We start from the raw sequence: 25,197 nt of genomic DNA on the forward strand, positions 1-25,197 counted from the left end.
CAAATTTCGCAAAGTTTGTTGCACAAGATCATAACCGAAAAGCTTGGTTACCAAACTGTAACCAAAGAGTCCATTGATTTTTTTTGCACGCACTTCACAGTTCGCGGCATTTTCAATTAACACATACATTTTAAACTGTCACAGTAAACCAACATAGTACAGCAGAAACCTCTTACTAGCACAGATAGATGCTGACTGAGCTGCATAACGAACTAACACCAAGATGGTCGTGCTAGACCCACCCCTAGCGGATACAGACAAAAACGTAATCTACTTTCTGGTTAGCCCTCGTATATAAATATATATATACATATATATATATTATATGTATTATATATATATATATATATATATATTTATATATATATTTATATATTTATTTATATATATATATATTTATATATACATATATATATAAATTTGAAAGATGGTGTTTTTTGCCTCTGGGGACTTCAAAACAAAAAAAATAAATCGGTCCCGGGTCCAGGTCTTACCATGATACTTACGGTAATAGCTTATTCCCTATTTTCGCTCTATGGAAAATTGTTAAAAGTTCAAATTCATTAAAAAAACTCTAAATTAATAACAGTCTTTGGCCAATACATTTTTGAAAGGGCTCTTAATGCTAAGGAAAGTTTACTGGATAACGCACAATTATGCTACAATACTAGAGGAAAAGCCCAAAGAGAAAATAGTCGCAGCCACCTTTTCCTTTCAAATAAAAAGCCCACCTGTTACAGGAGAAAAATCTTACGTTTGCTTACAAATGATTTAAAAACCCTTTGCAGCATTAAATTTAAGAAATAATTACAAAATTATCATATAGAAATGGCTCCTTACTCCATTAAAGGCGTTTCCTAAATTAGCTTAATTTTATTTATTTGTTTCTTATGTACAGTATACATTTTAATGTTGAACAAGGTTTTAGCCTGTAAACGTGGGTTTACACGAGGCCAGTTGGCAGACAGGTTACTTGCCTCAGGTGAAATACATTAGAGACAAGTAACCTGCCTGCTCTACTGGTGTGAACACGGCTTCACAGCTGTATTTACTGTACTACGTTAAGAATAATGACTTTCAATGTAGAGTGTGCAATTGAATAAAGATATTGAAATTAAATATATGAGTAAAACTATTTATTCTTATCAGCTATTCTTAATATAAAATAAAGAAAATTACTCTCACCATGATTGTTTCAAGTCTGTGAATCTCAGCATTTCTGAACACAGCATGAGAACCAAGTTTAATAACAGAATCACCAACTGACGGTGCTTCTTGGGCAATTCTGGTAAGGCCATTTATCTTTGCTTCTCCCTCAATCATATCATTGGTCATGTCTAGCACCCAATCGGAAATTGTCCTCTGCAAATTCTCAACGCCAGGATGGTGTTCAAAAAATGGACTGAACACATTCATCTCGTACCCACTGCTGTACCTGTTTGCCACACCTTGAAAACCAAAATGTATTACAAATCTTAAACCTCACTAGTTACTTAAACTAATTATGTTTTGGCCACTTCTGAAATATGTACGTTACCTTGCTGACTAAAATCTTTGACAGTTAAAAATCTTTGTGATTAAATTACTTTTCAATCCTCTTTAAAAGTTCTGTCTTGAAAAAAAAAGAATAAATAAAATAAAACACAATTCTAATATACAGATTTGTTTATTTCACTTGAGTTTTAGATATTTTTATGACAACACAAAAAGTGATATAGACAGTCAACACCAGGGATGTATAACAAGGAAATGAATGGCAGAAGGTAATGTTCCTTGCTTTGCTTCTTCCCTTGGATTTGCCAATAAACAACAATCATTTTCAGAATTGTTTACAAAACTCAAAGACATAGGATCTAAATAATACATTATCTGAATTAAACTGATCCGTTTTGGAATTAATGTATGAACGAATAGCTAAAATATAAATAAAATCTCAGCAGCAAATTATTCGGGAAATCAGTTATGGACTATTATCACATCCAAGCAGTAGATGAGCTTTATCTAAACACTTACTGATGAATGGTTTGTCATTGTAGTAGAAGACGTTGAGTGCTTTGGGTCCAGGGCTGAAGGTGGTGGTGTCCATGTGGAGACCTGTGGGTACAAAGCGCCAACCATCGTACTGGAAACTGATGATACCTTCCTCACTAGCTCCTACAAGGGTCAAACTCTCTATACCATCCTGAAATAAACATCACAACTGTAATGGGTCAAAATTATAGTGGGGTTGAAATTATATATATACACAGCACCTCGATAACAAGACTCTCATGGGGATTATTAAATAAGACTTTTCATCAAGGTTGACTTCTTATTGAGGTCCCCAGATGTCAAAATCACCATCCGTTCAAATTCATATGTATATGTGTCCATTAGCACGATAACTCAAACAAAAATTATCCGATTTTGATTAAATTTGGTATAAACGTGTAAACCTACATTTATTCGAACGAGTTCGCGAACCAGCATGATCGGACCACGGGAACAGGGGGTTTATGGGGGGTTCATATATGAATTTGAACGGATAGTGATTTTGACCTCTGGGGACCTCAAAACGAAAAAGTAAATCGGTCCCGGGTCCAAGTCTTACCAAGAGACCTACAATAATAGCTTATTCCCTATATGGGAAATTCGCTAATAAATAGATATCTCTTTATCGTCACATATAGAGTAAATAGTGTAGCTATTAAACAGGTGGCATTGTCCATAAAATTTGCATTGTAGCAAAATCTCTATACTGTATGTCTCAGACATGTCCAGCATGAAACACAATATTGTATCAATTGTCTTTTCTTTACACTACATTTCCCAATATTGTTGACTGTTGTACTCAATTTTATGGGATATGCTGGTACCTATGATCTTAAACTCACCTAGGTTGTGCACTGTTTTAATGACTGTGACATTAATATTACTTTCCTTATCTATGTCCACTCCTTTTAAAAATACTGATATAAAAAATCTCTATTACATAATATATTTGCAGACTAATCTAATTCCCAATTGATTTATTGATGGTTTATTTGAACAGTTTTGTGATACAAAAAAAGTAAACTTTTAACATCAATACCCAGTATAATACCTCGCTGCAGCAAACGTGCACACTAATGAATTTACATTTGTCTGATTATATTTTCAATGAAACATTCCTTAAAAATGTAAGATCTAATACCTCAATAACGATAGGTTTAACAAATACTTATGTTTGCTGCTACAGTAAGGGTAACTAAGTGTGTTTTTAGTAAAATATTAATAGCTTAGTAATAGTATGAACAACTTCACAAATTTTCATGGCTAATGGATAAACGGTTTCATATTGCCTAAATGACACACATCAACGTTTGGCTTATAATGAAGAAATTTAATAAAATGGTTTGTGGGCATAGTTGATGACAGTGGTCATTAACAAAAAAAAGACAACCACCAATATCATAGGCCAAAACCGATATAAATTATGTTCATTTTTTTACGTTAAGTTGTATATGTTGTTTTTTAACCCCTGTACTGACCTTGACATGTTCCACTGGCAGCCAGCTGGTAACCTTAGAGACCTGCAAGGCTTGGAAAGGTACAAATATCTCCTCATCAGACAACTTGTAGACCACTGATGGTGAGTTGTAGTCCCTGACTCCCTTCTCATCTTCACAATAGATCAGGATAAAACAAAACAATCAGGGGAGGATGTTTTACAAGGGATACTTTGACACCTAAACTAATAAGTTTAAGAAAACATTTAATTTAATGATAAGAAGTGAATCAATTTGCCAAACACAATGACCACTTATTTACACTACTCTACTGCTAATGAGTGGGTATTTATTCTGCATTCAACTTAAAATGATCGTTTTAGTATAAATAAATTATCTCCCAACTCAATTTGCAGAGTATTAAAGTGAAAATAAACAGCAATTACAATGTTAATTCACCAAACCAATAGGTGCAAAAAAGTAACTCTTCATCCTAATAGTCTAATTTGTTTGTACTGTACTTTACTTACAAATACTGCATGTTCTGTTGTTTGCAACCAATAGTCTGTTTTTTGTAAAACTCTAGTTAGTGTTTTATCGTTTTATGTCTATAATTCAAGGTTTGCATATTACCAGTGTGGAATGCACTTGCGTAGATAAGGAAGTTCTCAGATATCTGATTGCTCTGATAACAGAATGACTTGATGTCGATTGCTGCCTCCGTGGGAAGCTTCTGATAAACATGGAACTTGCCTGACATTAAGTCATATCGAAAAATCTCCGAGTCAATCATTGTCTCACCTGCAGATGAAAAGTTGAAAGGGTATGTTGGTTACAATTTTCCTGTTGTAGAAATGTATGGTTTAAAATTCACTGAAATAAAAATAGCAGTGAACATGTGTACATACGTTTAACTAAGTGTAATCTTATTCTATGTAGGCTACAAGAGATATTTTTTTATTTTTTTCAAATATAAATTTATAGGATTGTTTTAGGATAAGTCTTTAAAGTGAATACGTTTGTCCTTTAACAGTTAAATAATAAAGCTTTCTACAAGGATTGCCACTAAGGCCGTTATTAACCGTGAGCAACCGGTGGTGTCATGGTGTTGAGCAGTTTGGAGCCCCTTCTTCTTTGTTTCCTATTGAAAAAAAGGGTGATTGCATAGTCCTGAACTAAAATACCTATGTTGACATTACATTTTGTTGGTCCCACCTTTATATTTTAGGACGCTATGTTCAAGCCCAGAACTGTTTCACACATTACTAACTTCAAGCTTGTCATCAAGAATTGCGTGCAATTATCACATGGATAAAATCCATTGGTGATTGGCGGGATTTTAACTTGGAATCTCGGGCTCTAAAGCCCCCTGATCTATCACTAGACCAGATTGCTCTTGATTGTAACTAATTTAAGAACCATTAAAGTATTTGTTCTAGTATCCCTTTTGTGATAAAACTGTGATTTAGTAAAGTTAGTTCCATGGCTCTGCTTTGTATGTTTGGGCCTGCTTTGTATAATTATCCAATGTTCAAGTCAAGTTCTCAATTAACATTTTCCTGTTATTTGCAGTGTTCAGTTTTAAAATTACAAAATAAAAAGTTATTGCTATACACTTACCATAATCATTTTGGTAATTAGCAACGGCAATAAATACAGAACTCCGAATGTTGAACTGTACAATAGCTCGAGGATTGTAAGTAGGCAAAGTGTCAATCATGTCAAAAGAGCTCCCAAGCCACCGGTAGACAGGACTCAGGGTGGAATATGGTTTTGGAGATCCAGCTGGATTTTCAGAAATTGTCACAGCAGCATAGGTGTATGCATCTGTCCTGTAAACAACTATTTTATTGTAATCTCAAATAAAACTTGTTGAATTCTCTGGATGCAAAACAATAATTGTATTTGAATTGAAGTAGAACAGCAAAAGTAGTTAACAGACAATATAGGTAGGAAGTTCAAAGATATTCTACGCTTTATCAAAATACTATTATCCTACATACAGTAGAACCGCTCATATCCGATCATGACGGGACCGGGGCATGGTCGGAACTATATTGGGAGATTCCCCTTCGGTCTCGGAGACACTGGTAATTTTTTCCCTCGATAACCGCAACACCCGTGATCCTTTCGCTTAACCAAACACGCTCGGTGCTATTGCCTATCAGGTAACAAGTACCGGTAGACGGTTGGACACTTGGTCAGATATACCGAGGAGTCGATTATGCTGAAGTTGTATATGAGGGGTTCTACTGTAGCCTACCTCATATCAAATAAGCCTGGACAATAATGCTTTACTAAAGGTAATGTTTTACGACAGACATGTTAAGATTGATCGATCAATCTTAACATGTCTGTCATAAAACATTACCTTTCTAGCCCAAACGGTACATTATTTCCTGCTTGCGTTACTGGTACTGTATTACCATCTGTGACCAAGGCTTTAACTCTCAAAGAGAACATTATTATTAACTCGTATCAACAGAGCTTAGCTGATAGTTGTCTGATTGGGTATATGGTGCTCGGTACTTGCCTATTATTTACAAGGTTTCCAGTTCATTCCTGAGAAAAATCTGAAGCTTTTTGAATTGTATGAGAATGGACCCCAGCTGTCCTTAGTCAGTTATGAAACTATCATCTGATATTCATTTAACACTATTTTTGTGTATACCTTTAATTACTGATAGAATTAGACACCCCATTACATCCCCTTGTTAAGGTTCTGACCAGTAAAAAAAACCTTATGTAAATTAATTATTTCTGTCAAACACCAACTTTTTACCAAAGTGAAAATAATACAACCATTTAATGTTAACTACAGCATATCTTGTAATCGTAATCAAAAATTGTATTACTGACCTTACCTCGGACGTGGTGGGAGATTGAACAAATTAAAAAACAAACAGCGAAGCGTACATGACAGCTACAGAGCTGCAATTTATGACATTCTGTTCACAAGTGATGCCAGTAAGTAGTGATGAGCCTCGTTGCGGCATACAAGTGAACTACGGTTTTATAAAAAAACCGGCTCTTTAAAAAAAAACTACCCTTGTGTAGTCTACATATATACTACCTATATAGGATATCTCTTCTGTATCCCTAATTCAATTTTATTATACACACTCTTTGTGCCATGGCCAAATAAATAAATCCAATCAGTCAAATGTGCTATAACCTCAACTACCTTTGGTTTGCTGTTCAATCAGCATGTTGCAATACTTCCCTAAATGACTGTACCTACCACATGATGGCGTGGGAAGCGAGACGAGTGTTGAGCATGTGTGTGAACTGCAGCTTGTCTGAGCCTGGCACTAGCCTCCAGACTGTAGAGCCCAAATCTGGGTCGGCCAATTTCTGAGCCACCACGAGGTACACAGAGTCCTGAATGTGTTCCACAGCAATGTTCTGTCCTCCAGCTGCCTTCACTCTGTGAGACTCTGCCCAGTCATCTCCCTGAGGAAACATAGACATTAGCCATGGTTAAAACATCTCCACACTGTAGAGCTACTACTAAGTACACAGAGAATAGATCCCAAGCGGGTGGATTCTGGACCCAGAAGTTATTTATGTTATTTAATCAGTAATTTGAAAATCAATTAAGACAAATAGAAATTCGCTTAGTCGGTAGGTTTGCTGTGGCGGGGGTATTTTAATTCTATATGGCTACTTTGGTGTAATCACTTTTTTTTACTGTACCATTGACTAGGAATAGTAAAGGAGAAATATGATACTTAATCTATGATTATACTTAAGCCGCGTCTCCACCTATTTCAGCCAAACATTGTTTGGTGGAGACGCCTTTTCGAACATTCTGACTGTCGTGATGGGAACCGAATGTTGGCTGTAAAAGTTCGCTCCTAGACCGAACATTTCAGTTGAAATCACGTTTCTCCTCGTGCAGCTAGTCAGTGCCGGATTTGCAAACAAAAGGGGGCCGCAGAGGAATAACAAAAATATTTTTTCAAACAAATTTTAATTTTTTGACCATTTGTTTGCTGCGACCCCGTGATTTCGGCCGGAGGGACATGTTTATGATTTTCCGCAGCTGCGGGAATCGATAATGATGTCCCCGTGATTGCGGCCCACGGAAGATGTTCATGATTTTACCACGGCCGAAGGTGTCAATGATGATATCCCCGTGATTGTGGCCCGCGGAAAATGTTTATGATTTTGCCGCGGCTGCAGGTGTCGGTGACAATATCCCCTTGATTTCGGGTAAGTGTTAGGGATTTCTCCGCGATCGTGAATGACGATGATAATGTCCCGCAATTGTGGCCTGTGGGAGATATCCCTGATTTGGCCGTAGTCACGAGTGTCAACGGTTATGTCCCCGTGATTGTGGCCCAAAGGGATGTTTATGATTTCTTTGCCGTCATGGGTGTCGATGATGATGTCCCCATGATTGCGGCTCGTGGGTGAAGTTCACGATTTTGTCGCGGCTGCAAGTGTCGATGATGATGTCCTGTGATTGTGGCCCGCTGGAGATGTTCACGATATTATTCATGTTCGCTTGTGATGATGATCATGATGACTCTGGGAGATTCTTATGATTTCACCGCTATTAAAGGGAATTCCACCACAGGGTTGAGAGCCACTCAATTAATTTGGCCTAGGGCCGCAAGTACCTTAAATCTGGCACTGCAGCTAGTATAGTTTTCATTGTTCCTAGTGAAGTTTGGCATTTGTTTGTGTTTTTTGAAAGACTAGTATTTTGTATTAATTTTGTATTGATTGTCAAATCAGTTAACCAAGTATCTTGTTTCTAAATAGTTGGCCCAATTAGTGATATGTAATTCAAAATTCTCATTACACACCCTTGTAAAATTCGTGGATAAGCAACTAGCTGTCAGTTCTGCACGAAAATGGTCACTGCACGTATTTCTTCCTCTAAACAGTTGTCTCTGCCACCAACGAGGAGGTCGACAAAAGCACAAGAGCAAATGAGCAGCTGCTATGCACGCTAAATAACGATGATGCTGTGTAGATGTACTCATCACTACACATGATCGCCAACTAATCAAAATGACCAGATCTCTTTAAGCAAACAGTCCGTGAGCTACTTAAAATGTTCGACCGATTAATTGTGGAATGTTCGTCCGTTTTTTAAGTTCGCGAACAGTGTTTAGTGGACATGTTCGGTTGGTGGGAACGGGGCTTTATAGAAGGGTATAATAGATTCTAATATTTAACAACATACTTGGTACTTATAGAGCACAAGTTCAGTATCTTGCAGGGTCTCTTCAGGCTTAGTTTCAATTGCAGCAGCAAACAACTGGTTTTCTTCAGGCGAACAAGGGGAGAATAAAATAATGTCTTTGGAAAATCTGGATGGTAGAGAGTGTACCTCTTGAAAACCAGCAAGTATTTCCACACCTTCAGAAACAAAACATTTTATAAAATATAACATGAATTTCAGATATATAGTTACATACTAGACAAAAACAAAAACATGCATCTTAGAGGATTTTTCTGTAATCATTTTTATAGAAAGTCATTTTTATTTTGTTTTTATAGTCCAACAAATTAATATAATTGTGGGCCTATTAATTAATAAATGGATTAATTACTAGGTGGTGTTTGCAGAGGCATCCACAAAATTGAGCGGAGTCATCAAGGGTTCATATTATATTGTTTTTGTCATACTGCAGTAAAAACAGTTGTTTTTAATGCATGCGTTGCGGGTCTAAAGTGGCATTTTTACTCTTTAGGGAGTAAACATAGTTTTAGGCCTCTATGGAGTAAAAATCAGCTGTTGTGAACTCAGTTGTAACTTTCTATTGTAACCGATTGCATGTATCAAAATATGTATCTATTCGTGCTTTTTAATCATTTTAACCTACAGTCTACAGTCTCTTCCCATAGCATTTTAGCATTGCACATTAATGTAATTGCCAAAGACAGTTCCCACACTCTGCACTGCAAGCCTTACTACTTCCTTCACCATTTCCTACGTCATAGACCTGTTTCCTTCCCTTCTCATAGCATTTAAGTATTAGATACATTTATCTAACTGCCCAAACGGTTCCCCCACTCTGCACTGCCAGCCTTTACTACTTCCTTCACCACTTCCCACGTCGTGGGGCCTGTTTCCTTCCCTTCTCATAGCATTTTAGGATTGAAGGTACATTAATCTAACTACCACAGACGGTTCTCACACTATGCTCATACTTTACTTCCTAAGCCACTTCCTACGTCACGGACCTGTTTCCCTCCCTTTCCATAGCATTTTAGGATTGCAGATACCTTAAACTAATCATCATAAACAGTTCCCTAACTCCGAAAAACCCGCCTTTACTATTTCCCCCATCACCTCCTACGTCACGGACCTGTTTTCCTCCCTTCCCTTAGCATTATTGGATTGAAAATACCTTAATCAATTGGTCATATAAACAGATCCCACACTCCGGACAACTCGCCTTTACTACTTCCTTCACCACTTCCTACGTCACGGACCTGTTTTCCTCCCTTCCCATAGCATTTTAGGATTGCAAATACCTTAATCTAATGGTCATGAACATGTCCCATACCCTGAACAGCTCGCATTTACTACTTCCTTCACCACTTCCTACGTCACGGACCCGTTTTCCTCCCTTCCCACAGAATTTTAGGAATGCAGATACCTCAATTTAATCGTCATAAACAGTTTCCACACTCCAGGCATTTACTACTTCCTTCACCACTTCCTACGTCACAAACCTGAAGCTAGTGTCGTCATTTGATTATAATTTATGATCCATACCGTTTCTGTTCTAATATCTGTGGATTAATGCTATCAGCTATTTCTTTATCTACTGCATTCAAAAGTCAATAGCTGATCATATGTTTTTGTTTATGTGTCAAATACTGCTTCCATAAGGATTACATTGAAACTTTGAGACGCAGTGGGGCGGATTCCTGAGAGACTTTTGTAACGCCATATAGATGTTGGCACTCACCGATATGGTCTTTATCACTATGCAAAATTTGAAAACGATTGATTCAGCCGTCTTGGAGGAGTTTGCGTATTACGAAATGCATAAGAGTCGATGTATAAGAGCTTCGCTCGCTCCGCTCAATTATTAAATGGATCATACAGTTTAGCATAGATTGACAATGTTTCTTTTTTAAATTAAGTAGCAAAAAACATTCAAGTAGCCTATCTTACACTATTTCATGAACCAAAGAGTAACTACTTAAATTTTATGAATAAAGATTACCATATTGTATTTTTGGTTAACCCTCCTTTCACACTACCTATACGGCTTTTGCCAACCGGTTAAAATATTAGGATTTTATACCAATTCTATGTTTCTTTCACATTACACGGTTTCTGACTGTATGCACGACGAGGTGAGTGTTTACAACGTTACGAAGAGAGAACTAGTGATGGGACAAACGATAGTCCGATAGTCTTCAGATGGATGATTCATCTGATGGTTTATAGTGTAGTGGGGTGGGGAGCGTCCGTGCTGCTTCCGGAGACAGATAAAACTATCCGACTAAAGAATGAATGGATAAACCATCAGTTTGCGCACCTGATCAGATAGATAGTTTTGGTAGGTATTGTGGCATTTGGCGTTCCTATCCAGCGGCATGTTTCGGAGAATTTACCTGTGCGTGAATAAATAGATAAATATATGTTTTGCATGATTAAAGAACTAACTTGTACTGTTAGAAAATTACTCTTCTACATTATTTCATTTTTATAATAAACTAGCTGGCCCGACAGACGTCGTCCTGTCCTAATGTGGTTTTATGTCAAATGCTCGTTCATTTTCAAGATGAGCTCGAGTTTGCATGGCTCAATCACGTCCTGGTTGAAGTTCGTTCGCTACGCTCACTCACCTTTAGGTTGGAGCTTGTTCGCTGCGCTCACTTGCCTTCAGGTTAGCTCGTTCGCTACGCTAACTCTCCTCCAAGTTGAAGTACGTTCACTACGCTCACTCACCTTTTGGTTGCAAATTAACTGTTGTCATAAATTAAAAAAAAAAATAATAGTGCTATACCCTGTTGGTAAACCTATTAGCCTAACTTTTTAATGCTATTGAACATCACAGAATCAAATTGTTTAGTTGAACCAGCTGATAAGATTCTTTAATTTCATTTAAATATGAGTACTCATAAGGTTAACATGGGAAACTCCAGAGCCACTGGGGCGGAGCCCTTTTGACGGATTTGCACCAAACTTCACACAAACCGTCCTTGAATAATGCTTAACAATGCCTGAAAGTTTCATTACAATCTGTCAAAAGGTTTCGGAGTCCTTAAAGGACAAACAAACAAACAAACAAACATACATACAAACAAACATACATTGGATTTTATATATATAGATATATTTTTTTTTTCATTCGTTGAAATGTTAAAATAAATAATTCATGTTTTCTTAAAGTTTGTTATTCACTATTTAAGGATGAGTCAATTATTTAATCTTTTCATGTGTCTTAAATTATGACCACTCGGTATTGGATATTAATTGGTACTCACGTAATAATTTTACGTAAAAAATGTATCAATGCTGTTTGTACAAATTAATAAAGTCTTCATAATTTAAACTGCGTAATTAATCATATCTGCGCGAGTGCATTTAAGCTACTGTTGTGCTGAGCATGAACACCAGAGAATGGATGAATAAATAATCCATTTAATACTCCTTTGTGGATAAATAAGGTAAAAAAGTTAACTCATATAGGCCTACCAAAAAAAGTTCATTTCGCCATTTAATAAAGAACAGTTTCAGTTGTCAAATAACTACATAATTCGTAGTTAAACAAAATGAAAATGTGACACGGATAGTTTTACAATTGAATGAAAACTTGAAACACGGTTTACAGACAGATGAGATACCTAGTTGATTCGGCTGATTCGCAAGTGTCCGGAAGTGATAAAATGGATAGTTCATCCGGATGAATATTAAAGTAACCATCGGATGAATCGGTTGGCGCGCAACAACCAGATGAATCGTTTGTTTCTATCGGATAGTTCCCATCACTATGATATGGTGTTTCTTCACCGCCTTGTCCAATGTAATTAAACTGCTGGATGGATGATAAAGCGCTTGTTCTTGATGTAAATTAAATTTGATCAATGTCCATGTTACAAGGAATTAGGAAAAATACTCTACAGGTGTATTTTTTCCCGCACTTGGAACAATGCTCCATCAAAATATGGTTTTTGTTGTCACTTAATTATAAACACAACAATAACATATTTGTTGCAACATCAATTGCTGTGTTTATAAAATTAATTAATAAGTTACTCAGCTAAAGTAAAATTGAAGCAGAATTCAAAGGTTTGAACACTATCTCACATTATAAGAAAACTGTACTGTCACTTCTCTTCATGTAATATAGAAATCTATGGAAGAATCAAACAAAAGGTTAACTTAAGACAAAGACATGGTAAACAAACAAACTAAAACAAAACTTAACAGCTGATGTATCTTCAATACTTCAATATTTAAAAAATGTCAGTACCGGGGGACCGAGCCTTGATCGGTTGTGGTTATTTGTTTTAATTTTGTAATATGGGTTCAACAGTTGAAATAATATCATGATCAGACCAAGGTCCCACTAGAAAAACAGGTCATGCTGCAGGATCCATGACGTCCACATTAGTGAATAAGTGAATAGATTCATTGATAAATTATCACTGATATTTTGCAATATTCCAAAGGTAAATAAACTGGCTGTGTGTCAGATTGTCAGATTGTAAATGGTAAGATTTGAGTACAACTATCCACCACTGTGACGTAGTGTTGCGCTGCCCGTGCTGCAGCATGGCCTGTTTTTTTCTAGTGGGGCCTTGATCAGACACATTTTATCATTTACAAAAATTATTTTATTTTTTTTTTATCAAAAACATTTAATCGCTAAAAAAGTATCAACTGTGTAATGTGTGTCTAATTACACATGTTTCATAGATCATAGCGTTTAGATTATTTGCAGCACCGTTTGTGACTTGAGTAATAACATTTTTTGTTAGGTAACCAAGCACTGTCATACCGGTACGGTAAACTGCTGAGAGCTCATAGTTATTTTGAATTTAATGGTCAGTAATAATGAAACTATACGGAATTTTGTGTTTAAAGCTACCTGTAGGCTACAGGGAGTAGAGGCCATCCCCCACGCCTCGCAGATCAAACTGGATGTTTCAAGCGACCCCATTTTCTACCTGCCAGATTTCTTGAGCAGTTTGGATGTTAAAGAACAATGCTGGTACCCTCAGACCGCGGATCAGTTCGGACACATGTTGTGTGTATTCATGACACATCAAACGGTTCCAATCGTGAATATTCAAAATCCGCTGACACGGCGACTTTAGAGGCTTGAGGAATTGCAGTGCGCTGACGTTCTTCCAAACGTCGAGCAGCGATTCGTCAACACTCCTGCTCAAGATGATCTGCCTCTTGTTCTTTATTTTGCACGGCCATAAGATCTTAAAATTATTTCTCTACTTTTATTCTTTGATGCACGACTTTGCTGAGGTTTACAGACATTTAGTGAGATGTATGAGCTGGTTGGAACTAGCTCAGGTGTAGACAAAGAGGTGAATATTTTTTCCTGAGGATGATTGTAGCTTATCTACCTTTTGGATTATTTATAGATATTCGCTTTGGAGATCTTCTGTGTTTCATTCTTATAACCTTCAAAACATTTAACAGTAATGTATGTAAACCAAAATGAATACAACTATTCTTTATTTTAACGTTTATTCCAAAAGTAACCGATAGTCCGATACAGTTATTTTTGTTTACACATAAATTAAAATGATGACTAGAGTCTAAACCTTCGCTAAATCATCACGATGTTGTCCCCTGGCACTGCGGAGTGGGGGAAGCAAAGCATTCTATTGGCTGAGGGAACACCATTACCGCAACGATACGGTTTGTTTGTAGACACCGGCCTCGGTGGTCTAATGGATAACGTGCCGGGCTGAGGATCTGAAGGTACCAGGTTCGAATCCTCTCGGTACCACTAACTTTTTGTCTAAGATTTTTGCATTATCAGCAAGTTTGGTTAGTTTGGTTAGGTTATGACAGTTTAATTTGTTAATTAAAACATTATAAAATTCAATTTGAGCTATTATAATTTTAGAACTATTTTTTTTCTATTAGTAAACCTTGTTCGATTTTTCATTATCAGCAAGTTTGGTTGGTTTGGTTAGGTTATGACAGTTTAATTTTATAATTAATCAATTCTAAAATTGAATTCAAGGCATTTATAATTTTATTTTATGGACAGAACTATTTTTTCGATTAGTAAACCTTCATTCGATTATTATTTTATATATTTTTTTATATAATCTGCATGTTTGGTTGGTTAGGTTAGTTTATGACAGTTTAATTTTATAAATATTCATTTTTTAACTTATTGAAAAACTGCAGCATAAGGTATGATATGCATGTAAAACAACGCGGGCTTGTTTGGACGCCGTCTAGAGGGGAGGTGGAGGGAGAATCATTTCCCCCACTCCGCAGCGCCAGGGGACAACATCGTGATGATTTAGCGAAGGTTTAGACTCCAGTAAAATGATGACGGTAAAAATTATCTGTATCAGCTGTTTTTTTCCAGGCTTGTGACCAACTCCAATCGACTTCTCGTGGCCAAATACCCAAAAAAAAAAATCATCGGACAGAAAAAGGTATGCCTGTAGGCCTACATACGCTTGTATATGTTAAGTTACCACAACACTATCCACTAACCTCAAGAGCTGTAATAATCTAAACGTTAAATCATATAACCTTTAGATTATATGAGTAAATGCAGCTCTTGAGGATCCTGCCCTTAGGAGACGGCTTATCGAAATACCCCCACCGCAGCAAACCTGCCGTCTAAGCGAATTTACATTTAGCTGAATTGATTTTCAGTTGAACTAAATAACCGACATTACGTTTAACGAGTACCTAGGTTTGCTGCTACAAGGAAACTAATAAAGTGTGTTTTTTAGTAAAATAATTATAGCTTAGTATAAAATCAATATATTTGCCAAGTTTTATCAAAATATATCCATAAACAAGCAAACTACAACATTTTACAATATTCTCAATAAGAATAACAAGAGCATTTTATATTTACATTTTTTTAGCTTTCTCCATAACCAATAATCATACAAAAACACTTTGATATACTGTACTAAATTGTTTGTATTTAAGCTCTTTAAGGGCGTTTAGATAAAAAATTGGGAAATTTTATGTCTTGAGGGTTAAAAAGTCGAAAAACCAATTTTTACACCATAAAACCCCTTTAACATGGTCCGATCATGCTAGATAACAACGAAAACGACAACAGTGTCAATTAACTGACAGCGACAGGTCACCGGTCAACGCCACCAGTCACTGGTCTGGTCGACTGCTCAGTGGTCAGAGGTCAGTGTCAGATCGTGTCTAATAGTAAAAATTGTGAAGTGAACACAGAACACATTGTAACAGCTGATCTATTTGCACTAGCTGAAAGGCTCCCGTTCGATAAAAAATACCCCCGCCACAGCAAACCTGCAGACTAAGTGAATTTCCATTAATCTGTCTGATTGGATTTCACCATAGATAAAACATACTATTTCACTAAAATGTCTCCTTAAAAATATCACACTTTATTCCTTATTTAAATAGCATTTCGAGTACTTAGGTTTGCTGCAACAGGAAGGGTAAAAAGGTGTTTTTTGTAAAATTTTAATAGTTCAGCATGAAATGAATGCATTTTCCAAAATTTGATCAAAATATGCTCATAAACAAACAAACTACAACAGTTTACAATTTTCTCCAATAGAATAACATGAGAATTTTAAATTAATTTTTTTTTAATTTTATCCATAGCCATTCGGCGAAAAAAAAACGCTTCAATATACTAAATTTTTGTTTTTTAAGCTCTATAAAATGCTTTGCTAACAATATGCTGCTTATTAACCACAATGTTTGTTCAAAATATTAATAAAATATCTGATTCTTTTAAATGGCAGCTTTTAAAAATATTTTATGCCAAATTCCACGAAAACAGTTAATTTTACAAAATATTTGCTGAATATGTAAAATCTAGTAAATTATGCAGATTACAACAAAATCTTATAAGCTTAGTTTGGAGTGTGAACAAATAATAACTGAAAAGTTAATTTTCTCTTGCCAAACCTCCAGTTTTGTCCATTTAAACAATTTTATAAAGTATTTCATCAATTTAATAAACAGACTGATTAATTTATAGCTGAACACAGTGACAAAGGTTCAGTGACAAGAAGCTCCCAAGCTTCTTGGACTTCATTTCGATCCTGAGCTCTCCTTTTCTGATCATGTGAGTTACGCATGCCAGAGAGCAATAGGTCGTCTGAGAATGCTGTACAGGCATCGTGACTTGTTCCCCAAACCCACCAAATTTCGGCTTGTGCAGGCACTTGTACTGTCTGTGTTTGATTACTGTCTTCCAGTGTATGGTAATGTTAATATCACTGGGAGACATGAGTCGGATGCAGGGGGTGCAAAACATGTGCGTCAGGTACGTCTGCGATCTGCGAAAATTTGATCGAATTTCATCAGACCTCACATATCTTGGCTTATTGCCTATGGCTGACCTGTGCCTTTTGCGCACTTCCTGCATCATCCGGAGGGTACTGTCAGAGGAGAGACCTCAGTACCTGAAGGTAAGACTGAGAGCTCGCTCTGAGATGCGATCCCGATGCACACGGCAGGATGACATGCTGGAGATGCCCCGTGTGCGCTGTGAGTCCGACCGTTGTGGGTTTTCTTATTTTGCCCCTAAAATCTGGAATATATTGTCATCCAGGACTGAGCCAGGGGTGTTGGACAGTGAAAAGTCGTTTAAAAAATATATAACAAATGGCTTGAAGAATGGTAAAATAAAAAGGAATAGAGAACATATTTTAACTTTTAATTAGCCTAACTTAAGATTTGAAAGTTGCCTTTGTTTTATATTATTTATGTTGACGTGAGTTGTTTTGAAAAACATATGTTGTTATATGAAAAACGCTCAAGAATAAAGACGATTTTAATTTCAAAGTTTGCTCATTTTTGTTTGCAAGACCCTCTGTATAATTTGCTAGTAACATATATACTCCATAAAGTTTGTATATTCAATGATATGCCCTGTCTCTTTCTTAGTCCTAGTCTTCTTATTTCCTGAGACATGGCATGGCCATATGGATCTGGTGGTGTTCTCTTCTCTCTCTGTTCTCTTGTTCTTGTTGACGACGACGTAAGGATTTACTGTTTACGTTTACGTTTACGTTTACTGCATCACTGAAAGTTTATTTTATTAGCAATATGGTACTATTCTAAATAAAACGTAAACAATATAGTCATAAGAGTATCGATTCTCATACTGGTGTGGAAATTGTTTCATTTAGAACTTAAGCCTAGGATTAATCTTCTTGAAGTATAAAACAACATTTAAAACTTGCTAAGCTGCTAGTTTGTATTTCGTTCTAAGAACATTGTCTTTGTAAGGAAACTAAGCATAACTTATCTCCTTTGGCTGTAAAAACAGGGGGTTTCTTACTATATTTCAAACCTTATAGCTAACTTCAAGTATTTAAAATTGAGGTTTGCTTGTAAATTTAGGCCCGTATAGTAACTAATTGAAGCATTTAATCACAATGTCGTCTACCTGGGAAGATGACAGTTTTCTGGACTTCAAAGAACTAGAAGACCAATTATCACAATTTGTCGATAAAAGTGAAATTGATGAAATGCTTAGAATACAGTTAGAAGAAGTGGAGATGTTACAGTCAATGTTCTCAAATCCAGGAGAATTTGAAATTTATGACCACAGTGTCATTGCAGACATCAATGAATTTGTTGAAGGTAAAAATAACAGCCTCCCTCCTAGGTTAGATTTTACCATCCATCTAGTTATTGATGAAAAGAAGCTTGAAGTTTGTGTTAATTTACCACTTAACTATCCAGCTGATGAACCAGACATTTTTGTACGCAGTGACTCGTTATCAAGAACACAACAACACGAATTAAACAGTGATCTTGCTAAACATATATGCTCCCTTACTAAAGGTGAGATAAGTATTTATCCTACAGTGGCCTGGCTGCAAGAAAATGCAGGTTCTTATTTTATTTCAAAGAACAGAGTTCCTAAAGGAAGCCACCCCGTAACGAGGAACACAGATGTCTGTGACCACTTCACGAGGTATTGGATATATTCCCATCATATTTACAGTAAAATTAAAAGAAGATGCATAATGGACCTGGCTCAAGAGTATAGCATCACTGGATTTGTTTTGCCTGGTAGGCCTGGAATTATTTGTGCTGAAGGATGGGAATCTGATTGCAGTGATTGGTGGCAGAGGGTAAGTTCATAGTCTAATTGAAGTTAATATTAAGTTACTCATTCATTCACTATTGTGACGTAAGAGTATACACAGGCTTGTCTATTTCTAGTCTTTGACACCAGTTAAGTTAAGCTGTAACTTAAGCCTAGTGCTATATGAACCGAGTAGGCCTACTGACTATAGGCTATAATTTTTAAAGAGTTCCAAGTCGCACAGTGGGTTTTATATAGTTAACAGTTAGACTGCACTTGGCAGTAACTTAAATGCACCTGGTGCTTATAGCCCTCGTTCCATTAAAAATATGGTGAGTAAGTTCTAGTCCATCACTTTTAGTACCTACAGGCTCTTAAATACCGCATCTAATTAACTCGGTTTTGTTCATCTGTAAATATTGATTGCTCAGAGTTGTGATTTGGATTTTAGTTGGGAAGGCTAAGTATTTGGTTAAGTAATGTAACTTGGAGGGTTTTTAACACTGACTTAAATTTACTCAGAATTGTGTAAACTCGGTTTAGTTTAACCTGAGAATAGGCCTACTGATCATTGGGAATTGTGATATTTTTTTGGTGTGATGGTTTTGAATCCTGAGAGCTTGGAATTACAAGGCCATCCAGAAGGTAACAGGATTTTGGCCTGGCACGGCAGTGGGACAGGCTATCATAGCCATCTTCTTGGCATCAGAGTTTCCACACACTTTACGCAACCAGCTCCAGCTTTGGTAGCTATATTCGATAGTGCTCGCCTATTGATCAATCAAAAGGTTACTGGATCGATCCTGAGAAAACTCAGTACTGGTAGCCTAACTGTAGGCCTAGCTTTTTGTTGGTTTGAAATTGGCCCCTGCTGTTCCTGATCATTGGGCTTTGAATAAATGATCCTGACTAGGCCTAATGGAACAACTGATCATAGAAGAAACTGAGAAGGTTTTTTTCAAACCAATTTCTAGTTCATCAACTAGTTTAGTGTAGGCTATTTTCTACTCTCAGATTCTTTGAATTCAGAGATCAGGCGGTTACAAAGTGTCTTGATAAGGTGTTTGACTAAGTGGTTTCTCTAGAGAGTCGGAAAGTAATTCGGCAACATCAGTATCAAGGTTTCCAAGAATGTGATAGGTAGTATTTTGTCCGTTCTTATGATATTTTTAACAATAAATTGTGCGTCAACTTGGCGTGGTAACCAAACCTTCTCATTTTTTCTCCAAAGGGTTAAGTTTTGACGGTTAATTTGGAGAGATCATCTAAATTGGTTGATAAGTTAGGATCAGTGACATTATCTTCAGTGTCTGACATTTTTAGGCCTAAACTAACCTGGGTTTGGCTCTGACTGATGATAGTTGAGGTTTCTTGGAGATGTTGACGTCTTGAAAAATTTGCTTCAATGTTGCTACGTAATTATCACGTTGTTGGTCACCAGTGTGGTTAGTGATGATGTACAATGATTAATAAAATAATAAAATTTTAGAGGATTGTATGGACAAAAAGTACATCATTAAAAAAAAAAGGTAGGTAATGAAGAAAGTAAATATTTAGTTAACAATAATTTCCAATCCCCTCGGTATGTTTTAATGACAGATGACAGCCACAAAGTAAACTACACTTAAAACTTACCGTTATCTAATTTTTTCAAAGGACCTAATGATGATAGAAAAGTCCCAAATAAAGCCAAAACATGGTAAAGTCAAATGACTGTCGTGGAATAGCCTAAATTATACTTGTAGGCAAGAGTCAATAAAAATTCTTATTGTTATAGCCTACCTAGGCCTACCTTTAGTAATATTAATCAATGCTTTCCAGTACATACAGTACAGAACTTATTGACAAAATTAAGATACAAGCAACAATTTTGTTACAAGACAGTATGTTTATTTACACAGTAACATTCTGTAGAGTTTAGCGTATTGTTCCCACCGCCGAGCGTTGGAGCAGAAATGCCGAGATTCCTAGAAAGCTGAGGTTAAATCGAACTGCCCTCAGAAAAAGGTCAGTTAGGTAATAACAAACTGTAATATTTTACTAGCGAAGCCGGAAAATTTTCATTATCGGTTGATGCGAGGTTGGTCTACTTTAATTTGTTTGTATCAGCTGAGTGGAATTTGTGTGTTTGACATTATTTAGTTTACAATAAAAGTTAAATCAATTATAAACATTGTGAGTCTTCTCATTGTTTCCGTGGAGACCGTTAAATATTTACTCTTAAAAGCCTCGCTTCACAACTTTTAAAGCCTATGGGGCAAAGCTCTCAGTCAGTATCGCAGCAGGAATAGTCCTAAAATGATACTTAGAATACTGTAGTAGGTAGCTATGAGAGTGGTTTAAAACAAAAGAATATTACCTTCTGACGCCAATTGGTTCACGCTAATTACACACTAATTAGTAGCCTAAATTTTTTTTTTTTTTTTCTGTTTGTATGAATGTTCAGCAGTCATGGTGGGGAAGTCGTCTGGTTGCCCGTTGTTGCAATATTAACTAGCCCCTCTACTATATTTAACAATAGTATACTATAGTTAACAATAGACCTTGCTTCGAGTGGACCTGGTTTGCAGCACCAGCGCTTTGGTGACAACTTAGAGCCCCAATTTCTTGTCACGAGGTGACTGAGCTCGCAGGCGGCATAGTTCTTCAACAAAGTAATTTCATTCTTTGGGACTATTTAGACAAGTAGTAGTCAATTTCAGTTACTCCTTTAAACATCACATTTCAAACGTTCCTTACTTTCTAAACAACTCTCATATACGTATTTTTGTAAAATTTAATCCCAGTTAGTTGAGTAGCTTTTGTGTGATAGAGTAATACTTTGACCAATAGTCAATGGTAGCAGACAGACACCATTAAATTTTTATATAGGAGTGGCCTAAATAACACGCCCACAGTGTGGGAGGGCGCCGACATCCAGGGGGCGCCGAGGTTCGACAGTGACCGATTAACGCAATCACGAAAAAAGGTGACATAATTTCCGAAACGACGGGAGACGATGATGATGTCTTCAAGACCAAAGAAGACATTCATGATTTGGCCTCAATCGTAAAAATAGAAGACGTTGTTTCCGTGATCGTGGGCAGTGCCGGATTTAGGGTACTTGCGGCCCTAGCCCAAATTACTTGAGCGGCCCTCCCCCTGTGGTGGAAATTCCTTGCAATCGTGAAAGTAATCGTGAATGCACCAAATCGAGGAAATAACCTATGCATCAAAGAGACAACATCATCAACACCCGTGATCGTCGATGAAATCGTGGACATCTCTCCTAAACCAAGTCAAAGGCATCAAGGTTATCTGTGACCGTGACCGTGGCAAAATCATTAACAAATCTCGCGGGCTGCAACAACGGGACATCATCCTCAAACCTCGCGACCCCAGCGAAATCGTGATCATATCCCGTGAGCTGTGACCTTGAGGACGTCATCACTGTCACCCGTGACCACAGTAAAATCGTGAACATCTCCAGTGGGCTGCATTCACAGGGACATTATCATCGACACTTGCGACTGTGGCAAAATCGTTAACATCTCCCGTGAAACAGCAATCACGGGTACATCATCATCGACACTTGCGATCGCAGCAAAGTCATAACACATCTCCTGTGGACTGCGATTATGAGGACATCATCATTGTCACCTGCGGCCAGGCCAAAATCGTAAACATCCCCCTCGGTAAGCCATCACTGGGACATCCTCATTGACACCCCCAGCCGCTGCAAAATCGTTAATATCTCCCGTGAGCCGCAATCACGGGAACATCATCATCAATACTGGGAGCCGCGATGAAATCATGAACATCTTCCGTGGGCCGCAATCACGGGGACTTCATCATCGACACTCGCGAAAGCGGCTGATTCTTGAATGACTCCCGCGGGCTTCAATCATCCGCGGAACACATCACCGTCATCCGCGGCCATGGCTAAATCGTGAACGTCTCCCACGGGCCACAATCACAGGGACATCATCATTGACAACCCGTGACAGCGGCTAATTCTTGAACGTCTCCCTGCGATCATGATGGCACATCACCGTCACCCGCGGCCGCGGCTGAATCTTGAACGTCTCCCGCGGGCCACAATCACGGGGACATCATTATCAGCACCCGCGGCCGTGGCAAAATCTAGAACATCTCCCTTGGTCCGCGGAGACATCATTATGGTCACCTGTGATTATGGAAAACTGGTGGTTAAAAAAAAATTATTTTTTAATCTAAAAAATGTTTTTCTCAATCCTCTGCTGCTCCCTTTTGCTTGCGACCTAGTGGTTAATCCGGAACTGATCGCGGGGACGACGATGATGTCTAGAAGACTGAAGAAGATATTCACGATTTTTTGCGCAATGGCAAAAAAAGATTACGTAGTTTGTTTGACTGCGGGAGTCGAAAATTATGTCTATAAGACCGAAGAAGATATTCATGATTTTGGCACAATTGCAAAAAAAAAGATTGAATTACTTCCGTGACCGCGGGAGACGATGATCATGTCTACATGAACGCAGGAGATATTCAATATTTTGCCGCGATCACCGATAACTATGACGATGTTTCCATTACTGAGAGAGTTGATTAAAAAACGTCCGTGAGAGTTTTTGGATTTTGTTGTGATCACGGCTTTTGGTTAGATAAACGAAGAAAACATAAGTGGTGATGTATTTTTGGGGAGGGGGGGCGCTATCTACATGTAGGCCTAGTGCGGGTAGGTGTGCTTAATGTACCTACGCCACTGATAGATAGATTTAGCTTTGGGAGCTCTGGTCAATCGAAATTCAATATTAACCCAGAAACAAAATCATTCCGAATCATGGGATGATCCCTTTCTAATGTTTTTCAGAAGAACAATTATTTGTTTTACTTGTGTATTTCAGCAAACCTTCATTGAACCAATGTCATATTTTACTACATAACATGTGAGTCGTTGGCTCAGTCGGTAACGTCGCGGACTTCGGGCCCAAGGCAGCGATGTCGTGGGTTCGGATCCTGGTCACTGCCACTAATATTTATCAGTACAGTTCACCTTCGTACTGTACCGGCTCACTCCTTGCTTTGCTGTAAACGATCCACACACGGGCGCTTAGTCTATGTGGACCGGGTCAATGCAAGGTTAAAAGAGGCCGCCAACCTCTTTTTTTTTTTTTAAAAGAAAAGAGTAGGCCTAGAAGTGGTTGCTCAATAAGCCGTTTCAGCTGCGATGCAATCCCATGGTTTACTATAAGCCTGGCCCTCTGTTTTAAAAGGCCTAGAAGTAGAATATTGTAATAGCTCTAAAATTGTACTGTATTCAATTGGAACTATACTAAAATGGAACTGTAGGTAAAAAAAGTTTACATCAAAAATGGCTTTTGTATTTTTAATAAGAGGTTTTTTTTTTCTAGATTCGTTGCATGAACTGGAAAAAGATTATGTGTAAAAAGAAAGAAGAAGAAAATATATCCAAGGATTTCAACATGGACGCACTTCGTAAATTTACAGGTTTCAAGGAGATATCTTTTGAAGGAGGAAAATCAAAGTCTCGGGAGAGTCACATGAACATGGGTGAATTCTATAAGTATCTTTCAGATCATGAATGTAGTTATGTGTTCAAAGAATATTTTGGAGTGGAAGGCAAAGTTAGTGGCTCAGATAAATGACTTAAACTGACAAAACTTGACAATGATATTGAACATTGATTGGCCATATTTTTGATACATGAACTTTTACAACACAAAACCTACATGGTTTACTACTCTAATTCTGTCCCTTGCGTTGTAGTACTACGATTAATTTAGTAGTACTGGCGATGGCCGGAGGCCATCAGTAATCAAATTAACTGCTTCAGACAGAATTAATTGTTAGTTAAGTATTTTTAATAAATCATATAAAAAAAAATAGAATCATCCTTTTACAATTTCCCTCCAAATTTTCTTAAGGATTTATAACCGAATATAACGTCTAAAATCATTTCTATTTTACCTGATAGTTTGTTCAAGTCAATGTCAGGATAACTTCTCTTGTTAATCACATGATTTTCTGACCCAATTCTAAAAGTTCGTCTCACTTCATTTACATAATTGTTGATAAAATTGTTTACCTCAACTTCTCTGGCATCCTCTGAAATTCAATAAGATAGATCATTCACTGTCATAATTTGTGCTATAAAATGTATATGCTTATTCATGATTGATATTTATACATTTAGTTCCTGTACATATAAAACTTGTTTGTTATTTTTTATATCGATTAAATACAATTCTTACAATTAATTTTCATCATCTTGTAATTTCTATTGTACCTGTTTTAATCCAAAAAGTCACGATAATAACACATCTGTGAATATGAAAGAAATTTAGCAGTTGTTATTTTAAAGCTTAATTTTCCTGGCAGCTAGGATAGATAATTTTATATCCGCATCCGTTGTCTTTACAGAGAAGCCAAAAGACACGGGTAATTACACAACATATGATTTGTTTTTACATTCCTTAATTAGGTGATATCTAGTAAAAAACTTGAACAGC

General features: G+C 37.0%; 2 protein-coding genes across 2 annotated transcripts in view; one reads left to right on the top strand and one right to left on the bottom strand.

Moving 5' to 3' along the window:
* Window positions 1-25,197, bottom strand: part of LOC128984244 (uncharacterized) — a 39,122-nt gene that overhangs the window by 13,702 nt on the left and 223 nt on the right. Inside the window, exons 2-9 of the mRNA XM_054403546.1 lie at window positions 24,656-24,793; window positions 8,665-8,840; window positions 6,709-6,920; window positions 5,088-5,299; window positions 4,101-4,268; window positions 3,510-3,640; window positions 2,014-2,182; window positions 1,186-1,448 (exon numbers count right to left, since the gene is read on the bottom strand). Coding sequence (XP_054259521.1) covers window positions 1,186-1,448; window positions 2,014-2,182; window positions 3,510-3,640; window positions 4,101-4,268; window positions 5,088-5,299; window positions 6,709-6,920; window positions 8,665-8,840; window positions 24,656-24,793 — 1,469 coding nt within the window. The remainder of the gene's footprint in view (window positions 1-1,185; window positions 1,449-2,013; window positions 2,183-3,509; window positions 3,641-4,100; window positions 4,269-5,087; window positions 5,300-6,708; window positions 6,921-8,664; window positions 8,841-24,655; window positions 24,794-25,197) is intronic.
* On the top strand, window positions 17,678-24,945 carry LOC128987230 (RWD domain-containing protein 2A-like). The gene is made up of 2 exons (XM_054407977.1): window positions 17,678-18,752; window positions 24,079-24,945. Exons 1-2 carry the CDS (start codon window positions 18,048-18,050, stop codon window positions 24,331-24,333), a joined length of 960 nt encoding a protein of 319 aa, XP_054263952.1. The 5' UTR covers window positions 17,678-18,047; the 3' UTR covers window positions 24,334-24,945.

Source organism: Macrosteles quadrilineatus, unplaced genomic scaffold, assembly GCF_028750875.1.
Source record: "Macrosteles quadrilineatus isolate MER2022 unplaced genomic scaffold, UCM_ALF_1.0 Scaffold_2__2_contigs__length_208266976, whole genome shotgun sequence".
In the NCBI taxonomy this organism is placed as follows: Eukaryota; Metazoa; Arthropoda; class Insecta; order Hemiptera; family Cicadellidae; genus Macrosteles; species Macrosteles quadrilineatus.

Bases quoted from the DNA above. Each gene is read 5' to 3' on its own strand.
- LOC128987230 (XM_054407977.1), top strand. From the start codon at position 18,048: ATGTCGTCTACCTGGGAAGATGACAGTTTTCTGGACTTCAAAGAACTA. The intron at 18,753-24,078 runs GTAAGTTCATAG...TTTTTTTTCTAG, and splicing joins GCAGTGATTGGTGGCAGAGG to ATTCGTTGCATGAACTGGAA.